The 26,828-nt window shown below is 39.7% G+C and overlaps 2 protein-coding genes and 1 long non-coding RNA gene across 3 annotated transcripts in view; 1 reads left to right on the plus strand and 2 right to left on the minus strand.

Moving 5' to 3' along the window:
• eloal (elongin A, like) overlaps positions 1-895 on the minus strand; it is a 118,487-nt gene extending 117,592 nt beyond the window's left edge. The window contains exon 1 of the mRNA XM_072560284.1: positions 768-895. Within this exon, the coding sequence (XP_072416385.1) occupies positions 768-839 (72 nt within the window). The 5' untranslated portion in view covers positions 840-895. The remainder of the gene's footprint in view (positions 1-767) is intronic.
• Positions 879-16,411, plus strand: klhl31 (kelch-like family member 31). Its single transcript, XM_072560290.1, has 3 exons — positions 879-1,089; positions 3,490-4,676; positions 12,110-16,411. Exons 2-3 carry the CDS (start codon positions 3,514-3,516, stop codon positions 12,840-12,842), a joined length of 1,896 nt encoding a protein of 631 aa, XP_072416391.1. The 5' UTR covers positions 879-1,089; positions 3,490-3,513; the 3' UTR covers positions 12,843-16,411.
• On the minus strand, positions 11,788-21,391 carry LOC140464820 (uncharacterized). Its single transcript, XR_011954991.1, has 3 exons — positions 21,274-21,391; positions 21,097-21,150; positions 11,788-11,871 (listed from the first exon to the last, which is right to left on the minus strand). It is a non-coding gene; the product is annotated as an uncharacterized lncRNA (long non-coding RNA).
• Positions 21,392-26,828: the final 5,437 nt, after the last annotated feature.

The raw sequence follows: 26,828 nt of genomic DNA on the forward strand, positions 1-26,828 counted from the left end.
ATTACATAACATGAGAAAAGATCAAAGTCCATCTTAGATCACAAGGCAATATTCCTACTATCTAATACTCTAAGATTGCACTATTGTACAAGTAGATTAGAAACCCCAATTAACCAGGGCCCAAACGACTTTTAGGACAACCAAAGCCAAGAAGCTATTTATGGAAGATCTCAATTTTTCATATCACCTGATTTGCAAAACTGGCTGATGTCCTCCTATGGAAATAGAGGGAAGGGAAGGAGTAGTTTATTATCTTTACAACAGTGCACAATAAAGCAAACAATTTTAATACCAAGAATGACAGATACACCTAGAGCTTACACCACATTCTTAATACCACTATCCATTTCTGATGCATTTATTGGCCACTGGTCTCCATTCAGAGCTACTTTAATTTGATGACTTTGGGATGATTGTATCAGGCTTTATTACAGTCACTGAACTACCCTAGTTTTCTAGGTTGGCATGTGTTGTGTACACAGTCTCTGCATTAAAAAGTAAACCTGGAAATTTTGTTTCAGGTACAAAATTATCCAAGAGAAAGAAATAGCTTATGGTACCTACTTTAACTAACTCTAGAAATAATTTTGTTCCATTAAGTTGCTCAAAAATTAGCAATTATATTCACCTCAGAATTCAATTAGTTGGTGAGTTTCTTCCTGAGCATTGAATCTCCATTCTCACTTTGTCTGTGAAGGTAACAATGCTCGGAATATAATATAGGGTCAGTCCAGTTTAGAACGATTACTGGCAACCCACAAACACACCTTATTTGAATCGCTGACTCCAAGCAGGCGTTCTTTCAGATGCAACACTTTTTGCACTATCCCTTCTGCCATACCTCGCTCCTCATTCGCAAGCACACAGAATTACCTGAAACTACCACCTTAAATGAACTCAAAATACACACCCGGAAATGCGTTCTCGTCCGCACCGTCTTCTCATTTAACGAACACGCAACGCGCAGAATCATTTTTTTTTTAAGTTGTACGATGCTGGTTTCACCGTTAGTCTTCGGTAATAGAGAGTAGAGAACACGGTGCCAAATTTACTAACATTAACAGAAAGGAAAAGCGGTTGTCACTTAAGGTATGTCCCTCAAAATTTGCGAAATCGATTGTAATGCAATACTCGATCGTATTTAAAAGTTCAAAAAAAAACTAGTCGGAAAATTGGAGGTGTATAAAGTTTACATTTCAAGAGGGACGTATGTTCACACGAAATATTCTTTTGTAAAGAAGTTATAATTGAGTTAGTGAATGTTATGCTAGTTATTGATTTAGTGTGTCAACTTACTTGGGCGATGAAAGTATTAAACAATAATAATTAGAACCTTTTTGTCAGCATTTTCCAACTTCACTTTAAATATTGTGCTTTTGCATGAGTTAAGATCTTTAACTTTGCTGCGTGAGATCATTGATGCCTTCCTAGGGAACAGTTTTATGATGAAAACTAACTATAATGAATGAAATGTAGTCCTTTCCCCCCCCCCCCCCCCAACTTTAGAATGCCAGCAACTTTATTTGAAACAATCTTAATATGGAAAGCCCTGTGAGAGCTGCTGGGATCTAAGCTGCAGTGTTACTATTCCTGGAGCTAAATGATGCACATAAGCCGATGTAAAGAGGGAAGGAATGTCATGGGCTGAATCCTTATCTCACTGCGACCATATTATTTTACCAGCCTTTCCACAAGTGACTGCTAATGTATTGCTCAGATACTTCAAGTCATTTCTAATCTTTATCTTAAACGTTTTTAAATCCTAACTTTTATTTCTGGCCAAATTATTAACATAAGGTTGTTTTGTGGGATTTTGAAATGTGCATATCATGTGCCACATTTCCTAAATTGCAACAGTAACAATACTTTGTGAAGTGCTTTGGGACATCTGGTGAATTGGCCATGCCAAATTGCCCGTACTGATAGGTGAAGGGGTAAATGTAGGGGAATGGGTCTGGGTGGGTTGTGCTTCGGCGGGTCGGTGTGGACTTGTTGGGCCGAAGGGCCTGTTTCCACACTGTAAGTAGTCTAGTCTAATCTAATCCTAAAATTGTGAAAGTGTCATATGAATGCAAATATAGAGGAAACATTCAGCAGGTGAAAAGTGCACCTGTGGAGAGAGGAAGGTAGGGATAATGCTTGAGATTGATGACCTTTCATTAATCACAGTAACCTTTCATTGGAAGGTGATGGCATACCAGTATTGTCTCTGGACAATATCAAGATACAGACTAATGATGGGGAATATGTTCAAATCCCACCATGGCAGAATTTAGCAAAATCTGGAATTAAAAAGAACTCGTCTAATGGTTATTTTGAATACTAAAATCTCATCTGATTCACTAACGTATTTCATGGAAGGAAAATCTGCCATTCTCACCTGGTCTAGCCAGCATGTGTCACTAAACCCACAGCAACATGGTCAATACTTAACTGCCCTTTGAGATGGCCTAGAGAGCCAATCTGTTCAAGGTCAAATATGGAGGGCAGTAAATCTTCCTTGCCTGGGATGCCCACATCCCACAAAGGAAAAAAAAGAGCCTTTGTGTCTCCATCAGTGCTTCTTGAGCTGTGAATCTGTATTTCAGATTTCTAATGTTTTGTTTTGTGGGTGTATTTCACCTGAATAGAACTTCGATTTTCAGGATCTTTTAACTGGAGGAAAAAATATATTATTTGATTAGTGACTTCAGTGTTGGGATGGAGCTGTAGAAACAGATTTGCCATTTCTACAATATGGATACACTTTATTGCAATGAATGCAGAATGCATTCAAATTGGCTGTGGAGTTTTCCCAAAACTTCAGTGAGTGATATCTATGCTGTGGGGTAGGTGTTTGCACTGGGCCCAAAATTGCCCATTCAGTTTCACATCTTCAGGACCAAGCCAGGTCAAATCGATTTTAGTAAGTGATTCCTGCCTTTTTTGTAAATACATCTATAACTGATGTTGAAGAATTCCTAAAGGTGGAATGCTACTATATACAATTTGAGGTTGCTCAGCATCTTATTACTATAATTTGTGCTCTATAATTTGTGCCTCTAATTGTTTCAGCACTTTGGAAATGAGTATTATTTTCAATCCTATTCAATATTTATGTAGATAATAAAGGTTGTAATCTTGGAATATGCATGTATTGTAACTTAACAGTTTTGTGAAAAAAAGTTTATTCTTATGACAATATTACTTAAAGATCAAAGGGAACACAGAATTTGTTAGAGCATACAGCTTTGACTTGGCAAATTCCAGCATTTACTGACTTTGCATTAGATTTTCAAATTTGACATTTTAAGAATGCTTAGTATATTTAATATATTTAGTAAGCCAAAGTAGACTGCAAGTTATTATCTTCAGTGGGGATGACAATTACAACCCAAGTTCTGTCATTGTAATGCATGTTTATATCTACAATTTATTATTAAATATTTGTGCATTTAATCAGAGCATTATAGTCATTACTCAGTTTATAAATAAATACATATGTTCCAGATCCTGACTGTGATAATTACAGTCATGGCACCAAAGAAGAAAAATGTTAAAAAGAATAAAATGGAGAACAAAGAGACTACTGTTATTGTGGAAGAAAGTACGGTCATGCATCTGAATGGCCTCTTAGATGGAGACAATGGTTTTAGCTGCATTTCCACTGAAATATCTAACTGCTCATACAGTTCCAGTCTTTTGGAAGCACTCAGCAAAATGAGGCAAGAGAAATTTTTGTGTGATTTAACCGTTGCTACAAAAAACAAATCTTTTGATGTTCACAAATTGGTAATGGCTTCTTCCAGTGAATTCTTCAGGAATATTCTGACTAAAGATCCATCAATCCAAAGAGTAGATCTTGATGACATCTCTCCTATTGGTCTTGTCACAGTTATTACTTATGCCTATTGTGGAAAAATAACACTGTCATTATATACAATTGGTAGCACAATAGCAACAGCTAACCTGCTCAAAATTCACTCTCTCATAAAGATGTGCTGTGATTTTTTGATGCAGGAAATCAATGTTGAGAATTGCATGTACATTGTTAACATTGCAGAAACTTATGGACTCAAAAATACGAAGGAAGCAGCACATAAATTTATTACTGACAATTTCCTCGAATTTTCAGAAAGGGACCAGTTTTTTAAACTTACCTTTGAACAAATCATGGAATTTATGCTGGATGATACCCTGCGATTGCCCTCAGAAATCGCAGCATTCCAGATTGCAATGAAATGGCTGGATTTTGACAATAATAGGGTTAAGTATGCAGCAGATTTATTGAACACCATTCGATTTTGTACAATCTCAGCACAAGACCTGGTGAACTATGTTCAGACAGTGCCAAGAATGATGGAAGATCAGGAATGTCATAAACTTCTGGTAGAGGCCATGAACTACCACCTGTTGCCCTATCAACAGAACACTTTACAGTCCAGAAGAACAAAAGTTCGCAGTGGCCTCCGAGTTCTAGCAATTGTGGGTGGTCGTCTAGACCTATCAGAAAAATCACTCAGCAGAGATATTCTGTACAGAGATTCTGAACATGTTTGGAACAAACTTGCTGAAATGCCTTATAAAAGTTTCAATCAATGTGTAGCTGTAATGGATGGATTTCTGTATGTAGCTGGTGGAGAAGATCAAAATGATGCCAGGAATCAGGCGAAGCATGCAGTGAGCAACTTCTGCAGGTAACTTGATATTGATTTTTTTGCAATGACCATGCCATAAATGTTTAAAATCTGCTGGTACCTTATCAGAATAGTCACCATGTTTGCACAAATAGGAAAGTAGAAATTTTAAATTTAAAAGTTTCCAGCAAGCATTTTGTAATAAAATATATTAAGATTGCTTCTAATGTTATTTACAACATTTCCTATTGCAATGAAAGGTAACTTTCATCACGTTTCCTTTATTGGATTGCAATGTTTTTGTTTTACAGATGTGCTTTTTGTATAACTTTAAATGCTGATTCAAGTTAATCACACATGAAGCTTGTTAATAATAAGCAATTATCATATATATAATCTAAACTGCTATTAAGTGATGTATTGTGTTTGAAATATGCATGTTAACATGTTCATTTGAATACATATAATTTAACTTTTTGTTTGTCTCTCCAAAAACTGCTGATTCAAACCCTAATCTGACAGCAACAAAGTTACTTGTACATCAGAAGTAATTTTAGTGCCACAGTATTAAACCTAATTTACAAAATTAATTAAAAATATTTTTACCATTTCTGCTCAGAACATTTTATTGCCTTATGCTTTCTTTCACCTTCTGTCTTGTTTTAAAATCTTTTTATAATTTATACTAAATTGCTGATCACCTAACTCTCCCTCCAGGCCCTCACGTTAGCTGAATTTATAAATTGTTTTCCCCTTCAGGTATTGAACCTCTCTTTAAATCTGCCTCTTGACCTATCTCCTCCAAAAAAAGCCCTTGACCCCACAAATCTACCAAATTGTTATTCAGTCTCCAGCCTTCAATTCCTCTCCACAATCCTAAAACATATTATTGCCACATAAATATAATACCATTTTTCTCAAATTAGCGACACGTCCAAACAAGTTTCCATCATCGTAAATGATAAATTGAACAAACTTAGATTACTGTTAAGTCTTTCATCTTTGAGAATGGGTTGCAGGTTTCGGTGGGCTTATCGCATGGAACAGGGTGTGCCACAGGACAAACCTGGCATGCCTCTATTTATTAGATTATCAACTGATGATCAAAATAAGTGCCAAATTGACAGTCCATCTTGGCCTCCTCCAGAGGTCCCCAGCAGAATTGCTAGCCTATAACCAATTGAATTCACTCCACGTGATAGCAAGAAATGGATTGGAACTACCAGATATTGCAGATGCTATGGGCTTTGACAACATTCTGATAATAGTACTGAAGACTTATGTTCCAGAACTAGCTGCACTCCTAGCTAAGCTGTTCCAGTACAGTTACAACATTAGCATCTATCCAATAATGTGGACAATTGCCTAGGTGTGTCCTGTACACAAAAGATAAGATAGCTTTGGCAAATGGGGTTATGGAGAATCCTAAGGGTTTTTACAAATACATTAAGGACAAAAGGGTAACTAAGGAGAGAATAGGGTCCCTCAAAGATCAGCAAGCCAGCCTTTGTGTGGAGCCACAGGAGATGGGGAAAATACTAAATGAGTATTTTGTATCAGTGTTTACTATGGAGAAGGACATGGAAGATATAGAATGTAAGGGAATAGGTGGTGACATCTTGAAAAAAATGTCCATATTACAGAGCAGGAGGTGCTGGATGTCTTGAAATGCATAAGGTGAATAAATCCCCAGGATCTGATCAGGTGTACCCTCAAGCTCTGTGGGAAGATAGGGAAGTGATTGCTGGGGCTCTTGCTGAGATATTTGTATCATTGGTAGTCACAGATAAGGTGCCAGAATACTGGAGGTTGTCACCACTATTTAAGAAAGGTGGTAAGGTCAAGCCGGGGGACTATAGACTGGTGAGACTGATGTCGATGGTGGACAAGTTGTTGGAGGGAATCCTGAGGGACAGGATGTACATGTATTTGGAAAGGCAAGGACTGATTTAGGGATAGTCAACATGTGTGGGAAATTATGGCTCACGAACTTGATTGAGTTTTTTGAAGAAATAACAAAGAGGATTGAAAAGGGCAGAGTGGTGGATGTGATCTATATGGACATCAGTAAGGCGTTCGACAAGGTTCCCCATGGGGGACTGGTTAGCAAGGTTAGATCTCACGGAATAAAAAGAGAACTAGCCATTTGGATGCAAAACTGGCTCGAAGGTAGAAGACAGAGGTGGTGGAGGGTTTTGTTTCAGACTGGAGGCCTGTGTCCAGTGGAGTGCCACAAGGAGTGGTGCTGGGTCCACTACCTTTCGTCATTTTATATAAATGATTTGGATGTGAGCATAAGAGGTAGTAAGTTTGCAGACGACACCAAAATTGGAGGTTTAGTGGGGTGAAGAAAGTTACCTCAGATTACAATGGGATCTTGATCAGATGGGCCAATGAGATGAGGAGTGGCAAATGGTGTTTAATTTATATAAATGCGAGGTGCTGCATTTTGGAAAAGCAAAGCTTAGCAGGACTTGTACACTTAATGGTGAGGTCCTAGGGAGTGTTGCTGAACAAAGAGACCTTGGAGTGCAAGTAAGGTTTGTTAGGATAATGAAGGCATTTGGTATGCTTTCCTTTATTGATCAGAGTATTGAGTATAGGAGTTGGGAAGACATGTTGTGGATGTACAGGACATTGCTTAGATCGCTTTTGGAATATTGCATGCAATTCTGGTCGTCTTCTTATCAGAAGGATGTTGTGAAACTTGAAAGGATTCAGAAAAGATTTATAAGGATGTTGCCAGAGTTAGAGGATTTGAGCTACTGGGAGAGACTGAATAGGTTGGGGCAGTTTTCTCTGGAGCATTGGAGGCTGAGGGATGACCTTTATAAAGGTTTATAAAATCATGAGGGGCATGATAGGGTAAATAGACAAAGTTTTTTCCCTGGGGTGGTGGAGTCCAGAATTCAAGGGAATAGATTTAGGGTGAGAGGGGAAAGATATAAAAAGGACCTAAGGGGCAACGTTTTCATGCAGATGTTGGTGCATGTATGGAATGAGCTGCCAGAGGAAGTGGTGGAGGCTGGTACAACTGCAACAGTTAAAAGGCATCTGGATGAATAAATGAATAAGAAGGGTTAGAGGGATATGGGATAAAGTGCTGGCAAATGGGATTAGCTTAGGTTGGGATATCTGATTGGCATGGATGAGTTGAACTGAAGGGTCAGTTTCCATGCTGTACATCTCTATGACTATGACTCTATGAGATCCAAACCAGCCAATTACTACCCACCAGAATAGTCTCTATTATCAATAAAGTGTTGGAAGATGTTATCAAGCAGCACCTGCTCAGCAACAACCTGCTCCATGATGGCCAGTTTGGGTTCCACCAGGGCCTGTTCGCTCCTGACCTCGTTTCAGCCATGGTTCAAACATAGACAAAAGAATTGATGTGATTGTGACAGCTCTTGACATCAAGGCTGCATTTAAACAGAGTTTGACATCAAGGGTCCATGGCAAAACTGGAGTGAATGGGAATCCGGGAAAACTCTCTGCTGGTTGGAGTCATACCCAGTACGCAGGAAAATGGTTGTGGCTGGGGGATGTCAGTCATCTCCATTCCATGACATCTCTGCAGGAGCTTCTCAGGGAGGTATCCTAGATCCAACCATCTTCAGCCGCTTAATCAATTACCTTCCTTCCATCATAAAGACAGAAATGGGGATGTTTGTTGGTAATTGGATACTGTTCAGCACCATTAATGACTCCTCAGATCCTGAAGCAGTACATATTCAAATGCATCAATATCCAGATTTGGACTGAAAAGTAACATTCATGCCACACAAATATAGGCAATGACTATCTCCAATAAAAGATAATCTAACCATCACCCTCTTGACATTCAATGGCATTATCATCATTGATTTCTCCACTATCAACATCCTGTGGGTTACCAATTACCAGAAACTGAGTTAGACTAGCCACATAAATATATTGGATACAAGAGCAGGTCAGAGGCTTGGAATGTTACAGTGAGTAACTTGCCTCCTGACTCCCCAAAGTTTATCCACCACATGCAAGGCACAAATCAGAAGTGTGATGGAGTATGCCCCATTTGGCTCCATGGGTGCAGTTCCAACAACTCTTGAGGAGCTCGACACCAAACAGAACAAAGCCTGCTTGATTGGCACCACATTGACCAGCATTCAGTCTCTTCACCACCGATACTCAGTGGCAGTGTGCAGCAGAAATTCAATAACAATCCTTCGACAGCAGCCCCCAAACACACGCGGCCATTTCCATCTAGAAGGACAAGGGCAGCAGATATGTGGGAACATCACCAAATGTAAGTATCCTCCAAGCCACTCACATTCTGACTTGTAAATATATTACTACTCCTTCAGTGTCGCTGAATCAAAATCCTGGAATTCCCTCCCTAATGACATTGTGAGTCGGATTGACAGCATGTGGAATGCAACGGTTCAAGAAGGCAGCTCATCATGAGCTTTTCAGAGGCAACTAGGACAGGGCAATAAATGCTGGCCCAGTCACCAACACACAAATTGTATTAGTAAATAAAAAAAACTGTAATTATCCTAACTAATGGCAAGGTAGAGAAACATTGCAGTTATGTCTCCAAACCTTTATTCCCAAGGAAGCATACATGCATTTGTTTCTTTTGGAATTAATGTGGGAACAACTGTATGCCCATCTTTAATCAGAACTGCCATGTTGATGATCCATCTTGGCTTCCTCTGGAATCACAGCATCAGAGAAGTCCATCTTTGACCATATTTATCTATTCCATTTGATATTAAGAAATGGATGAACTTATTGAATAATGTAGGCCCTGATCATAGATACAGAGTATGAAAGACTTGTTTTCCAGAATTAGCTGTGCCTCTAGTTAATCTGCTACAATACAGCTATAATATCTAACCAGCAATGTGGAAAATAGTCCAGCTGTGTGCTGTCCATAAAAAGCAAGACAAATCCTACCTGACCAGTTACTATCCCATTAATCAACTGTTGATCATTGACAAAGTGATGGACAGGGTCTTTGATTGTGCTGACTGACATTTTCTTAGCAATAACCTGCTCACTGATGCTCAGTTTGGATTCTGCCAGAGTCTCTCAGCTCTTTACATCATTCCAGCCTTCGTCCAAAATTGGACAAAAGAGCTGAATTGAGGTGAGCTGAGAGTGAGTGCCTTGATGTCAAGGCAGTATCTGACTGAGTTTGGCATTAAAACATCCTTGCAAAGCTGAAGTCAGTAGAAATTAGGGTTGGGTGGAAGCTGTCCACTGGCTGGAGTCTTACCTAATTCAAAGGAAGATGGCTGTGATTTATGGAGATAAATTATCTCATTCCAAGGAATCATAGCTGAAATTCCTCAGCGTAGTGCCCCAGGCCAAATCATCATCTGACACTTTATCAGCAATCTTCCCTCTGGCATGAGGTCAGAAGTGGGATTGTTCAATGATAATTGAACAATGTTCATCACCATTTCCTACTCAGTGAAGTCAGACAATGAAGCAGTCTGCCTCCACATGTAGCAAAATAACTTTCAGGCTTGGGCTAATCAGTGACAAGTAGCATTCATACAACTGCCAAGAAGTGACCATCTCTGGCATGAGAGCATCTAACCATTGCCCTTTGTCCTCTGACATGCAGAGGCATTACTGTCACTGATTCCCCATTCTCAACATCCTGGGAGTTACCATTGATTAGGAAATTGAACTGGATACTCATATGATTAGTGTAGCTACAGGAGAAGTAGGTAAATCACCACAAGTTATCTTTAATTTGGCTACTTGTTCAAAAATCTCACAATCTGTACTGAAACAATGATTTAAAGTTTATTGCATGTAGTTTCGATTCTCTTTTTCCAGACATGGCTGAATGTTTTCAATTCTTGTCTAAGTTTGTTCTTATCCTTTAATAGTTTATTCCAGACGGAGTTATTGCTGCTTCTTTCCATGTTAAAGTGTTTATCTCTTTTGATTCTTTCATCTATGAACAATTTTTAAAGGTTCTGAAATTTATAATATAACCAGGTCAAAGACTGGGAATTCTGATGTGAGTAACTTTCCTCCTGACTCCACAAAGCCTGTCCACCAATTAGAAGGCACAAGTAAGGAAGGTGCTGAATCCATTACTTGTCTCGATCAGTACAACACCAACAGCACTTAAGAAGCTTGACGCTATTCAGGACAAATCAGCATCTCCTTCACCAATGCATGTGGCAACAGGGTGTTCCATTTATAAGATGCACAGCAACAGCACATCAAGTGTCATTCAACAGAACCTTCCATACCCATACATCTTCCACTTGGAAGGACAAGAACAGCAAATGCATAGAAACATCACCACCTGCAACTCCCTCTCAAAGTCATCATGACTTGGACTTTCTTTTTAACTTGATGTACGGCTGTGGGCATATATTGCCCATTCTTAATTACCCTTGAAATCATAGTGGTGAGCTCTCTTTTGAACCATTGCTGTTCTCTGGGTGTACGGGCACCCACAGTATTGTTAGTTTCCCAGCATTTTGACACAACAATAGTGAAGGAAAGTTGTTTATATTCCCAAGTCAGGAGTGAGTGACTTCAAGAAGTATGGCGCTGGAAAGCACAGCAAGTCAGGCAGCATCTGAGGAGCAGGAGAGTCGACGTTTCAGGCATAAGCTCAATATTCCTAATGAAAGGCTTATGCCGAAACATTGACTCTCCTCCTTGGATGTTGCCTGACCTGCTGTGCTTTTCTAGTGCCACACCTTTTGGGTCTGACTCTCTAGCTTCTGCAGTCCTCACTTTTTCATAGTGACTTGGAGAATTTGCAGATAGTACATTCCCATGCATCTGTTGCACATCTACGAGGTGCTAGAGATCAGAGATTTGGAGGGTGCTGTCAAAGGAGCTTGATAGAGATTCTGACGTTCCTCCCTTCACTCTATTTGTGTCAAAATCCAAACTCTTTTGTTCACAGCACCCAAATCACATGGATTGCATCAGATTATGTAAAATGGTTCACCACTACCTTCTCAAGAGCAATCATGGGTTGGGCAGGAATTCCTGGCCTAGCCAATAACACACATGCTGTGACAGAATAAAAGGAAAGACTTTAACACACTGTACAATGGATAAGGGCATAAACACAGTATCCACTCCCAGAGTCTGTTGGCCACTGCTGTATACCTACATATTCCTTTGGATAGAATCATATTTGGTGGTACTGCTCCTCCATAGTCACAGGATGTTTTAGCAAATGACTTCTTTCTCATGAACTTGCATACTCCGTGTTGGTCATTGCCTTCAGACAAGGAGAACAAAAATTTTAAAAAAATAAATAAAGTTAGAATACAGCCTCTGTTAAAGTAGGGTGAATGATTTTGAAAACAAACTCTACTTGACAAATTCTTAGATCTTGAATTAACTGTATTCTGTTCCATGCTAATTAGGTTATTGCAAACAAATTCTTAAGTTGTTGTGGGAAAGATTATAAAGCCTACAATATAAATCTTTTGATTTTCTTTTTATTCATTTTACAGATATGATCCTCGATTCAACAGTTGGATTCATCTGGGGAACATGATCCACAGACGCACCCACTTCAGCCTAAATGTTTATAATGGCTTACTATTTGCAATTGGGGGGAGGAATTCAGATGGTCCTCTTTCCTCTCTTGAATGCTATGTACCAGCAACAAACAAGTGGCAGCTTAAGACATCTTTAGAGATATCTAGGTGCTGTCATGCTAGTGCTGTCATAGATGGCAAAATTCTGGTAACTGGAGGATACCTCAATAATTCATATTCTCATTCAGTCGTAGCCTATGATCTGTCAACAGACAGTTGGCAAGATAAGACTAATCTTAACACACCAAGAGGGTGGCACTGTGCCATTTCCCTTGCAGATCATGTGTACATATTAGGTGGAAGTAAGCTCGGAACTCGAGGTGAGCGGATTGATGTGCTTTCTGTTGAATGTTACAGTCCCTATACAGGGCAATGGAGCTCAATTGCTCCTCTCCAAGTTGGTGTTAGTACAGCTGGTGTGACAACTCTTGACAGTAAAATCTATCTGTTGGGAGGTTGGAATGAGATAGAAAAGAAATATAAGAAATGTGTCCAGTGTTTTAATCCAGATATTAATGATTGGACCAATGAAGATGACTTGCCAGAGGCTATAGTTGGCTTGTCCTGCTGTGTTTTCACCTTGCCTAGTCAAAGAACACAAGAATCCAGAACCAGTTCAGTATCTTCAGTTCCAGTTAGTGTCTGATTACAGTTGAAGAGATTTTTTGATTAAAATCAATTAATTTCACAGAAAGAAGCTAGTTTTAAATTGCTGCTCAAATAAGCTTTCATAATTAGACAACAGTTTGTATCCAATCAAGTTAAAAAGGAACTGGTGCAACAATGGTGCCAAACAAGATGTACATATTACTCTGCTTACAGGGAGAGTAAATCAAATCTAAAGGTATGACTTTCAAACTGTTTGTGGCTTGGAACAACAAGTGGCTACAGTCAGAAAGACAAGTGGCTTCAGTAAAGAATTCCCCAGTTATTTAGTGGTCTCAACATTTGTGGCAGAGGGGTAGGTGCCTTGTGGCACAGTGGATCACATTCTTGCATCTGAGTCAGAAGCTCTGAGTTCAAGTCAAACTCCAAGACTTGATGGCTGTAAATATGCATCCATAATATGGTCAAACAGGTTGAATGTCAATCTGCAGATCCTTCCAACATGCTCATGGCAGACAGTAGGAGCAAGAGAGACTTCTGGTCAGCCATACTTGAAGTGGAGTGTCACTCCTCAAACTATAACTTCTGGTATCAGGTTAATGACCTATTCCAGATGCAGAGAATATGTGTGTCCTTTGATGCTTCAGGCTTCCATAGGAAAAGAAGTCGTTCTAAGTCAGAGTCTAGAGCTGACAGGTTTTGCTTTTAAACTGATATTTAATGCTAAATGATTTCTTAGTTTAACTGTTTCATAATTAACTTATTAAAGTCATAGTTTTTCCTGTTTCTTTGTGTAGAAATTGAGGTCCTTTTTTTAAATCTGTGGCAAGTTGGTCCGTATCTACTGAAGCCATTTTGAGGTAACCACTTTAAAAAAAAACCTAACAAAAGAACTGGGACAGTGTTTCCAAAGGCTGAACTATCCAAAGCATTTGTACCCAATGTATTGCAGACAAAAATGTTTTGTCTCTTTATTTGAGATGCAAAGCATTCTCAGCATTCTGAATGATGCTGCAAGCATTCAGGAAATGGCATGCTATTACTCAATTTATATCTTGTGTATTTATAAACTGGACTGAAGGGTGATGTATTTCAGTTGCCTTTTGTTATGGAATCAGAGACAAACAATAGTAACAGTTTTGGAGAATGTTTGTGAGCTATGTAAACCATTTTTGCTGCATCCACCCTAGTCTGTTTTCTCCATCAGTAGAATTGTTCCATTGAAATTGGAATCCAAAAGCAAGTTTTCTGTTTACCATCTGCAGACTTGAAAGTTTGTTGATAACGGCAGTACCTCATTGTGTTATATGCTACCATTTGCTGAATTAAAGCAATTTTTACACCCGTTACCAGATTGTACACTGATCTCCTATACCTTTTTGGGGATTATGAGTTTCAGAATGACAAGAAAAAACTTGTGTAGTAAGATATCAATTCAGAATGAGTCACATCGCATATGATTAGCTGAGGTGTGCCATAGCCTTTTTGTGGCCAACTCGTTGTCTTTGCACTACAGGATAATTTTGAAATAATCTCATTCCTCCAGCCCAACATCCTCCATACATTTATTCACTGTGCTCCTTTCATCCCACTAATGCTGGCGGATATTTTCTTTCTGTTATTAAAGTTATCCACTTGCTGACCATAATCACCTTATTTTCTTCCACCTGAATTACTCTCACCCTCTTATAAATTCCACCAACTCCCTAAGAATGAAGGCTATAAGATATTTGTACAATTCCAGTCATCGTTTAGATGGCCAGCTAAATTAGGGCACTGAAAAGATGTTACTGCTTAACCCATTTTACATATGTTTGTAGTGAAAGAGGAAACATTGGCATTAAATTATGGAAATTTATAGAATCCCTACAGTGTGGAAGTAAGCCATTCGGCCCATCGAGTCCACACTGACCCTCTGAAGAGCAGTCCACCCAGACACACCCCCTCACCCTATCCTAGTAGCCCTGCTTTTAGCATAGCCAATCCTGCTAACTTGCACATCTTTGCACTGTGGGAGGAATTCCAGATAGTCATGAAGAGAATTGTGCAAACTCCACACAGACAGTTACTGGACGTTGGAATTGAACCTGGGTGTCTGGTGCTTTGAGGCAGCAATGCTAACAACTGAGTCAACATGCTATCCTAGTTTAAGTTGAATGTCTTTGTGTAGAACCATTAGAATTGTTTATAAGATACACATCTAGTATACAAATCTGGAAGCTCATGCATTTTTAAAGGTTACTTAGATTTACTTAGATTAGATTTTACTTAGATTACTTACAGTGTGGAAACAGGCGCTTCGGCCCAACAAGTCCACACTGACCCACCAAAGCGCAACCCACCCAGACCAATTCCCCTACATTTACCCCCGTCACCTAACACTACGGGCAACTTATCATGGCCAGTTCACCTAACCTGCATATTTTTGGACTGTGGGAGGAAACCGGAGCACCCGGAGGAAACCCATGCAGACACGGGGAGAATGTGCAAACTCCACACAGTCAGTCGCCTGAGGCGGGAATTGGACCCAGGTCTCTGGCGCTGTGAGGCAGCAGTGCTAACCACTGTTGAAACCATAACTACAAAATCAGTTGTAGTTTGTGGTGAGACTCAAATTGGAATTTGTTAATAACACTGACCCAAGTTTTTAAAGTTGTGTGGTGGGGGTGAGGGCACAAAATGTCTGACAGAATTCTGTCAGCCTGATTTTGCCCCTATTCAACATCTAGGTATGTGAACATAAAAGTCGGATTTGAGGAAACAAAACAATAATATTAATATGTAATAGAGTTCCACAGATTATGTTGCATTCTTGTTAAGTCAGCAATCTATTAACATTTCACTGTGTCAAATATGCAAATACAAGCCATAATTTAATCCTTTGCTGAATTCAGTTGCATAACAGTATTCAATGTACTTTTTGCTGAAGAATGTTTGTTCATTTGTTTGCGCTCGTATTTTGGAATACTTTATCCTTTGAGGTCACGTGAGACTAGAGACTACCTTCCTGCATTACTTACTTTCCACCTTTCCAAACATACAGCTAGGTCAAGGATTGAACTGCAGCTGAAATTCCTCTCTATTGTTGTGAGGCCACAACCAGATCACACGTGATCTTAAATGATAGAGCAAACTTGAATGGCCAAATTGCCTACTCTTGCTCTCAAGTCTTTAATTTCTTCAAAAACATGACAACAATTTAAACTTGTAATACAACTAAACATTAAAAGTCCCCTCAAAAATTGGAAGCAGCACTTTATGAGGATCTCCTCAATAGAATCTCAGTCCTTACTGTGGAAGTCCTTGACCACATCCCCACTGTATGTTACCATCACTACCTCAGCATGACTTCTGCCTAACGTGATGCTGAAAAGGCCATTCAGCAGCTGAGAATGAACAGGTCTGCTGGCAAAGATTGAGACCATGCTAAATACTAAAGTATGGTAGAGAATAGAACAAATACAGTACCACATCTCCTTCATTGAGAAGAAGGCGAGAATGCCAGGGTATTTAGGAGAACTGTAATTGTGACCATCAAGAAAGGAGACATGTCTGATTGTGGAGAAAGTGAGGACTGCAGATGCTGGAGATCAGAGCTGAAAAATGTGTTGCTGGAAAAGCACAGCCGGTCAGGCAGCATCCAAGGAGCAGGAGAATCGACATTTCGGGCATAAGCCCTTCTTCAGGAATGAGGAAGGTGTGCCAAGCAGGCTAAGATAAAAGGTAGGGAGGAGGGACTTGGGGGAAGGGAGTTGGGAATGCGATAGGTGGAAGGAGGTTAAGGTCAGGGTGATAGGCTGGAGAGGGGTTGGGGGCGGAGAGGTCAGGAAGAAGGTTGTAGGTCAAGAAGGCAGTGCTGAGTCCGAGGGTTGGGACTGAGATAAGGTAGGGGGAGGGGAAATGAGGAAGCTGGAGAAATCTGCATTCATCCCTTGAGAATATGGGATGGCGTTTTTACAAGGGGCAGGGTGGGAGGAGGTGTAATCTAGGTAGCTGTGGGAGTCGGTCAGTTTATAGTAAATGTCCATGTTGAGTCGGTCGCCCGAGATAGAAATTGAGAGGTCTAGGAAGGGGAGGGAACCCAACCGCCCTGTGGCTGAACACTTTAACTCCCCCTCCCACTCGCCGAAGACATGCAGATCCTTGGCCTCCTCCATCGCCAGACCATGGCAACACGATGCCTGGAGGAAGAGCACCTCATCTTCCACCTAGGAACCCTCCAACCACAAGGGAGGAATGCAGATTTCTCCAGCTTCCTCATTTCCCCTCCCCCCACCTTATCTCAGTCCTAACCCTCGGACTCAGCAATCTTCTTTCCGACCTCTCCGCCCCCACCCCCACTCCAGCCTATCACCCGCACCTTAACCTCCTTCCACCTATCGCATTCCCAACTCCCCTCCCCCAAGTCCCTCCTCCCTACCTTTTATCTTAGCCTGCTTGGCACACCTTCCTCATTCCTGAAGAAGAGCTTATGCCCGAACCGTCGATTCTCCTGCTCCTTGGATGCTGCCTGACCTGCTGTGCTTTTCCAGCAACACATTTTTCATGTCTGATTGTGGTAACTGCAAAGGGGTCTTCCTACTGTCTGTCATAGGGAGGGTCATTGCAAAGGTTTTCTTGGATCAACTTGTAGCAGCGGTTGAACAGCTCCTACTGGGGTCACAATGTGGATCCCATCCCTCAAGAAGCATGATTTGGAGATGCCGGTATTGGACTGGGGTGTACAAAGTTAAAAATCACACAACACCAGGTTATAGTCCAACAGATTTAATTGGAAGCACACTAGCTTTCAGAGCGATGCTCCTTCATCAGGTGATTGTGCTTCCAATTAAACCTGTTGGACTATAACCGGGTGTTGTGTGATTTTTAACTCAAGAAGCATAGTAGACATGATATTGACTTTGCTTGGACTTGGCTTGATGTGCAGAGAGTGCAGCAATCTTTCAACATGAACTTCTTCAACCTCACAAAGACCATCAACTGTGTCAGCTCTGAGGGATTACAAAGCGTTGTTTTCATGCTTGGTTGTCTGCAGAAATTTTTCAGTGTTTTCCACCTAGTGCATGATGCTATACAAGTAGTGCATGATCCACTACAGACTCAATATGTGGACAAACAGAGATCAAGGTAGGCTGTGTCCTCGCACCAACAGTTCTCTGCCTCTTATGTTGTGAATTCCACCTATCCATGAAGTTTTCCATTGGAGTGGAGCCTCTCTGCAAAGGAGCAGCATCACGTCCAGTCCAGAACCAAGACTACCCCAACCCCTGCCACTGAACTGTAGTACACTGATGTTGCTTCTACGTGCACACATTCAGAAGCTGAGCTCTAAACCACCTTCAATGCAATTATTGAGGTGAATGAGAGAATGGGCCTTAGGCTAAGCCTTTTGAAGACAAAGGTTCTCTCCAACCTTCCTCCCACAATGCAATACTTTCCACTGACTATCAAGATCTACAGCTAGCCATTCAAATGAATCAGTGCTGATGTCTGGCCTTGTTGAAAGAAGACTTCCACAATAACAATGAAATTCAATACCGACTCCAGTATGCCAGCATAGTCTTTGGTCATCTCAGGAACAGCACATCTGATAACAAAATCTTGAGCAAACATTTAACTCATGATATACATGGCAGTTGTGTTATCTATCCTACTCAATGCATTGGCAATTTGGACAATGCACAGAAAACGCCTCCAATCCCTGCAGAAATATCAACAACAATGACTTCACGAAATTCTGAAAAAACTACTGGCAGGATAGATGCTCCAATATTAGTGTTCTATCTCAGGTCAACATCCCCCACATTGAGACTGGTCACTGTCAATTAGCTCCAGGCCACATTGTCCACATGCCTTTCACATGACTTTTAAAATGCACTCCTTTCAAGGAAAGCAATTACCAAGAGGGCAGAAGAAATACTTCAAGGATGTTCTCAAAGTCTCACTGAAAAGAATGCAATATCCCCTCTGACTCATGAGAAACTCTTCCCCAAGGTCACTCGGATTGGAGAAGAGGGATCTGCAAAAGTGCCAATCAACTCAAGCATCTGTGACAAGCATAGGGAGAGGCCAAGTGCAAACAGTGGAAGAAGCATGCAAAGACCATGCATCACATCTATACATCTCTTCCAAGACTAGTGGCCCCATCTGTCTCAGTATGTACAGATAAACAGCATTGGACTATTTAGTTACTTCAAGGACCACAATACCAGAGTGGAAGAAAGGCAGTCCCCCATGACCAGAATGACTAAGACGAAACATTAAAGGTTCTGATGCACAACAAAAATGTCTAGCTTTATTTCACTCATGCTCATGAATTGGCCTGAGGCTGTCACTTTTGGTCTTGGAAAGTGTCCAGTTTATTTCAAATTAACTTGGGGTATCTCAAAAGGTTGAGCAGCTAGTGAAGCTAGCTGCTTCATGTTGCTACTATGCTGTAGCAACAGCAGTAGTGTTTGTCACAGGATGTTGCTTTCAACCCAAGAAGATGTTCTGCCCATCACACAAATAAATAGTGTGTGAGTTCCAATGCCACTGTGATACTTTTCTTCCCAAAGACTGGCTGGTTGTATTACACAGTGTATCAGCTGCTCACAACAAGCAAGGTATTGATCATCTCCAGACAAGCAAAGTGCAATATTCACTTTAACAATGTCCAATATTAGATGTGAACCTATGATTGGACAACATTTGCTAGATAATCCTGAGTGTGTGATTAAATTCATGTACAAGCCCAACAAAATAGGTGATAATCATTTTGTGGCTCATTTCTCAGGGCATCTGTCTATCAGGGTTACCCTGTCTGGTTTAAATTCTTTTTAAAAAAAAGTTTGGCAATTAACTGCTAAATATCATTGGTGACTTCTCCATGCCACAATTCCATCACTCAATCAGCACTCTCCCCTTGTACAATACAATGTTGTTGTTTGCTTTTCTTTGGTATTTCTTGCAAATTGTCCTGACAAATGCAAAGTAAAAAGCTTCAAGAAATTTCATCATTTTTCAGCAATGTTAAGTTGTGTACTACCAAATTTGTGCACAAGAAACTTTTACTGAAAAAGCATCAGTGACCAGACGGAAGGATGACTTTAAAAATCCCTGGAGGAAGAAGGAAAACCTAATGCAATTAATTATGAGGTGGAATGTGCTGCCTAAAGGATAAAATATGAAATTTCAACTATAGCTTTCATCATAGACAAGGTGTACACTTTTGAAAAAAATCATCAGGATATGAGGAATAGGAAGTGATGTAGGACTAATTAGCTCTTTGAAAGAGCTGGCCCAAACAGAATGCTTAAATGGTATCCTCCTGTACTGCACGCTTCTATGGTAAACCATCACCACCTTATCCTCAAATTAGCCCTTTCTGCAAAGGTTTACTTTCTTTTATCTCTAAGCCAGAAGGTAGTGGATTCAAGTCCCGCTCCACACTATTGTTGTTACCATTTTTAACATGAAATGTTTGCTTGAGGCTCCATCTGTTCTCTCCACAGAATCTTTAAAGTCCCATGGCTTCATGGTACTGCTTCTGGGTGCCCTGACCAGCAACTATCCCTCAACAAAATCATTAAGACGGATGACCTAGTTATTATCAGCTTGCTATTTTTGGGACATTGTTGTCCACAAATTTGCTACCATATTTTCTACATTATAATAGTGATAGCACTTCAGATATACCTTACCAGTTGTGAAGAGTCATGAGACTTCATGAGGTTGTGAAAGTCATTGTAGGAGCAGAAGACTTCCATATATAGAACACCTTTCATGACCACCAGATGATTGACTGACTAAAAAAGAAACTCATTGAATTGATTTTGAAGTGTAGTCACCATTGTAGTTACATGTATATAAAGGATTTTATTTTATTTTTCTTCCCTTCAACCCAAGGAAAGGAGATGTCTGCATGCTTCCTATGCACATGGCAATGGTGTCAAGGAAAGTTGACATACTGTATATACTTCACCAGCATTATTTTTTTCAGATGTGACTTACTGTTTGAACACACAAAAGGAGAGTCCACTGCACTTCTGGCAAAATAATGACAGTTAAGGGGAGTGGACTGTCTTGAAATTCCTAGTCAGGGAGTTCAACTGATTGGATTTAACTCTTTGTTCAAGACGAAATGTTTATTGAAGTAGAGTTAAAACAGTGTAGTGTCCAAAATCCTAAATTATTTTGGGTCACTGCCACACCTATGCTAACGTTAATTATGCAAATTAATTAGAAAAGGTTATCTGAACCTCCAAAGAGGAGACCAACAAGGGGAATTTGGAAATCGCTGCATTAAGACCTACCTGGCAATTTTCTTCTCACCGTATTCCCCAATCTTCTGTTAAACAGCTTTAGTGCTGAATAGGTTGATACAATGCAAGGTTAGTAATGTTGAACTAGCTCATCAAACACATTCTCATCAACATTCTTGACCCTGAAGTTCACCCCACTAATAATGAGCACTAATACTGTTTTCTTACCTAAAATGTAACAAAGAACAGATGCTGGAAATCTGAAACAAAACGGAAATTCCTGTGAAAAATCAGCAGTCTGGCAGTATCTTCTTTTGAAAATGGGTCACTGGACTCAATATTAATTCAGCATGTCTGGCAGCATCTGTGGAGAGAAAGCAAAGTTTCTCCTGCAATTTCTGTTGCTGTTTTCCTACCCTCACTCCTATCTGATGAACAGTATTTGCCGGATTCCCCAATCTGTGTACTGTTTTCTTTGCCATTCTCTTAAACCCCCATCTTTTGCAACTTTACCTCTTTTCTTTCTGTCTTTCCTCCATATCTGCCTCCCAAATCCCTTTTTTTCTTTCTTTCCTTTCTGTCTCTCCTCTGCTCACTTGCATCTATCCTTTCTCTGTTCCATCTCATCTACATTGTCTGAACTGTATGAATGCAGTCACTTCCATCTAATTCTGAATGTTGCATTTGCTCTTACTACTTTTAATATATTGTCGTGATGATCAACTTATATTCTGACAAAAATCTGAGCACACTCCCGAGTAGCTCACAAAGTTTATATTGTGAACTGTTGAATTGTGTAGTTCAGAATGGTCCCTAGTTTGATCCATAACTGTACAGAGTTAATGGATCTCCTCTAAAGCTCAATGTCACAATTGGCCTCAAATTGTCAAGGGTTAAAGTAGGAGAAATATGATTAACAGATTCCCACTTCTGGTAATTATCCAGCAAGTACGCTGAAAATATTTGCACAAGAATTTGAGAATAGAATGAGGCTCAAATGTGCAATTATGCACAATCTGACAACTTTTGTCCACTGCCACTGAGGCTTAAATGGGAAGGGAGGTCACTACACAGTGACTGATAAGTGGAACATTACCTCAGCAGCAAGTTAATATGTTCAAAGACAGTAACTGGCAAGCATAATGCAAACAAAATATTGTACAGGATATAGCATTAATTTTTAATACAACACTGAAATAAAACTTGTTTACTGAAGAGTCATGAACAAGAGGCTGAATTGAACATTTTCTTTTACTGCACATTTTTTCCAACACGTGGTTTTCATTTGACTTTACTTTTTGTTTTTCTCCTTTTAAAAATAGATGGTGATTTGTTTCTGCAAACCCTGTTTGTGAATTACAATATAAAATTATCCTCAGCAACTTTTTAAGGGTTAAAACAAAGCCGGGTTTATCATGAATTAGAAAACCAGCTGGTGGGAGTTGGGGAAGTTGTTGGTGGAAGATGGTATGATGCTCACAATACACATTCACATGTACATGCATTCACGAAAAAATGGAGAAAAGTCATCATCTTTTTGAAATAATACAGACATCTTCAATTTTAAGTGAATTAGAAAGTCCAATAAGTCAACGCTCAGTGGAGGCTCAGTTCAGATGGCTATGCGTAGAAATCCCTTTTGCAGAAGCTCAGATGCTGTCAAGTTGTGAGGAAAATGGTTCTTTCTTGAGATTAAGTTTTTGACAGCTATTGAGATCAAAGGCAGGCATTTGGTAAATTTGGAGCTGCTTACTTCTCTGATATTACAAGCAGAGTCGAAAAGTTTGGTGCTGGAAAAACATAGCAGGTCAAGCACCATCCAAGGAGCAGGATGGTCGGCGTTTTGAGCATAAGGCTGATGAAGGATTTATGCCCAAAACATCGATTCTCCTGCTCCTCAGTTGTGCCCCTTAGCAGTGGTATTGATGATCAACATAGTCTGGAAAAAAAAATTTACATGATATTATAGCTTTTAAAGAAACCAAAATTTGTGCTTTCCCAGTGCCACACTTTTCAACTCTGGTCTTCAGCATCAGTAGTCCTCACTTTATCCTGATATTACAAGCAGTCTGATGTCAGAAATTGTACATTTAGTTGTGATTCAAATAAGTGAGTGTCAGTCATACGACTGGGGCTTCTGGCTTAGCCACTCAACTAACCAGGTAACAATCTGTGTCACATAATTGTGTAGTTATCCGTACCAAGTCAGGTTTTGATGGTCTCCTTTGTTCAGAATTGGCTGAGGCAGACTTCTTGTCCACTATTCCTTTGTGTTGGCTTGGCTGAAAAGTTCATACAGTCTAAGGAGTATCACATCTCAGCAGGTATTGAATTGATTTTTGGCCTAGTAATTGATGGAAATTTCTAGAAACAGTTAACTTGTTCATCTTGTGTTTGATAGCAGCCATTTTAAAATATAGCAAGAGTCCATTTTAAAAAATGGAATGCCAATACAAAAGATGCCTGATGGCCTACCTGTATGCACAGATGATCCCAGTGGTGACACAATGTGATGAAAAGGCCTTCTTTGCCAGAGTGCTTTTGTGCATGTGTGGATGAAGTCAACAGTGGGTGGAATAAAATTGACTTTAACTTCACTCTCAACAAACAGTTAAAATTAAAAGGTTATCAGTGCCAGGCAGGGTCTTAAATTTCTGCCACTTGCACCGATCCTTAGAATTTTCATTTCTGAATTTTATGAACAAAATGCAGTTAAGCTAGATAGAAAGGTTTGCTGAATTGCTTATCTGAGGTACTTGTGAGGGGGGATGGGAGAGCCTAATTAAACCCCACAATCACAGAAAATGTAACAGGTTGCTAAACCACTAAAAGTTTATTTCCCTTGATTTTGATCAAATAAGGGAGAAGAATCCAAAAGTGTGTTGATTTTATGATGGGGGAGATGAAACTCATGGTAGTGAAGCAGCTGCAGCTCTGTTTGTGTTTTGGCATGCCAGTTGTGCCCCTTAGCAGTAGTATTGGTGATCAACACAGCCTTAAAAAAATTAAAATGATATTATACCTTTTAAAAAAAACAAAATGTAGGATCATTTTCTTCCTGCCCTATTACCTAAGAATGTTTTCTTTATGAAAATAAATTGTCTAGGATATTTTCTTGTGATTAAATAATAATGCATGTCTTCTTCAAGTAAAAATTGAGTCAAAACCAAGTCCGGCATGTCAGTCAGCTTGTTTGAAAAGGAATCAAGTTTACAATTTGATAAAAAGTTGATATACATACATTATTTATATTGTGAGATGATGCCATCTCCTCCTGATATAATGTGGAACTTTTATCAGTTGCGTATATGACAAGCATGTTTTTTTTTGGCTTTTGTTTTTCAAGGTTTTACACATAACTAAAATTTTATCCCATGATACTATTTAAACACCAAACTTTCATTGCTTCCAAATCAAAACCACACAACAAACAGTCAGGATCCTCAATCTCTGGAAACTGATCCTCAGCTTAATCATACATTGTTCATTTTTACAGCCAAAGCTATAGGTTTACAACTAGGTTGTATTTTGTTCTGATTCACTGAGCTTGTCTGTTGTATACGTTGACAGTGTGGTTATTATATGAGTTATTGGGAGTAATTTTACTGCCAGAATATTTCCATCTAATGGTATATTTCTCCCAGTATTATGCTGTGTTTCCATATGACAACTGGTACATACATATTACTGACAAACTGACAATTTTACCTTTCTAAAGTACTTTGTCTCTCGTACTGACAGATGTGACAAGAAATAGCTCAGAGGCATAACTCTAAGTGGACAATTTGCAATACCAGGTGTCTGTTGTAAGCCAGTGACAGTGATAATGCATGTAATATCTTTGTCTATGTTAAAATTTTACCATAAGCAGCAAATATTTGAGAATTTGGGGAAAGGAGTAGAAATTGCTACTGTCCAAATAGCTGTAAACTGACTGTTTGTTTTTGTTTTTACATGAACTAAATATTTCTGGAGTGGGGTTATAAATGCTCTTTCAAAGATTTCAACAGGGTGTATTTTGTTTGCTCTAAATACGTATTATATATAGTCTAGTCCATGACGATGCTAATGTCAACATTAAAGTTCACTGTTTTGCAAGAAATTGAACATGGTTTTCTTTTTTCACTGATGCAAAAATATCACAATAATAGTATTTTTGCATGATTCCTAACAAAGACAAGAAATTATTTTTAAAAGTTAATTTACAAAAAGACTCTTTAAAGCAGGTTAGGTTGCACTTTTTGACTTATTTTGAATTTATTGCAGAAAGAGAGGACCGTTCCAAGCTGTGAATCCTATGGATTATGGTGAGAAGTAACGGAGAATATCTGAAAGGTCAAGAGAGGCCTTTCTCAACATCGGAAGCAGCAAGTTGTGTTTTCCAATGAAGTTCTGGCCTTTGAAATCGGATTCTTGCTATCAATCTCACCTCATTTAACATATACATTCTCCCACATGCTGGATAGAAACTAGAATTTCTGACATAAAAATCAAGTGGGTACCTGGTGACTCTAGCTCAGTGCTTGCTCCTGTGGACCTCCATGTTGGACATTGGGCCACACTTCATACACCAGAAATTGCATGCATTCTCATCTACAGATGCTAATATCCAACATGGCACAGCTCTGATCAAATTCTGTACTTCACTGCTGCACCAGGCCGCAACTCTGCTCTCTTACTATCTCCTTGTGTAGCAACTACCTGAATGATCATAATATTCTGCTTTGCCTTGTCTTTCGGTACTCTGCTTCCTTGGCCAGATCTTAAAGGTTCAAGTATTGCTGCACTGCCTTATTGATTAGTACAAACACTGAGCCAGGCAGCTTAATATGCTTGTCAGCAATCATCAGTAAAGGGGGTGGATATGTTGTGCAATATCAATTTCACACCTGCACCGAGTCATGCAGCAAGCAAGCTGCCTGTGCTCCAATCAAACAACTATGATGCACATTCTAAGGGGAGTTGTCCTCAGTAAAGTCCAGGGATTGTGGCCACTTATCATTCGGTCTGTCTGTCTAGATCACTGAGCGGAGTGGACTGCGGTCAGTTTGAAAGTCCGTTAAAAGTCAAGATAGGTTTAACGGGCTACTACTGCAGAAAGAAGGCTAAGGAAGCTCATTATAGGGATTGGATGTAGATACCAGGATGCAGAGGGGATGAAAATAGTGAAGGGGGAGGCAATACAGCATGGAAGGGAAATGGGTATTGCAGGAGGGAGAGCTCATCAACTGTAAACAGTGTCCTATCTTCCACTGGGGACAGTGCAAGAACAGATCTTGCCTGTTTTCCAGGTATGCCTGGGTTTCGAGTTGGTAAAGTGGGCATATGCAAATTCAGATGAATGGTTGGATGGGGATTTGGGGAAGGGTGAAACCTTTGCAATATTTACTTGTTGGGTCCCTACCAACACTAGAGTGGTGGAGCATGAAATTCACTCTCTATGGGGTGGCCTTGCCTTATCCTGTACATAAGAAGTGCACAATAAGGATGAAAACAGTTGTGGCCACACCTGAATAAAGTGGGGTAAATCCTGTGAAGGATGGAGCTTTACATTCAAAGCATTTGAGAACTTTAAAATGGCACAATGATTATTCAGACACCTATTCATTGAAGCTGAAATACACCTGTGAGCAGCACACACACACAATGGTGAAAAGAGAGAATATATCTGTAAATGTGAAAATCTATTCCAGTGACATTACCTATGTGCCTGGTAAGATTGTGTTCTTTTTTATCCTTCCCACTATGACCCAGACCTGCTAAGTGTGTTCTGCCTAGAGGCA

This window comes from Chiloscyllium punctatum, chromosome 3 (assembly GCF_047496795.1).
Source record: "Chiloscyllium punctatum isolate Juve2018m chromosome 3, sChiPun1.3, whole genome shotgun sequence".
In the NCBI taxonomy this organism is placed as follows: Eukaryota; Metazoa; Chordata; class Chondrichthyes; order Orectolobiformes; family Hemiscylliidae; genus Chiloscyllium; species Chiloscyllium punctatum.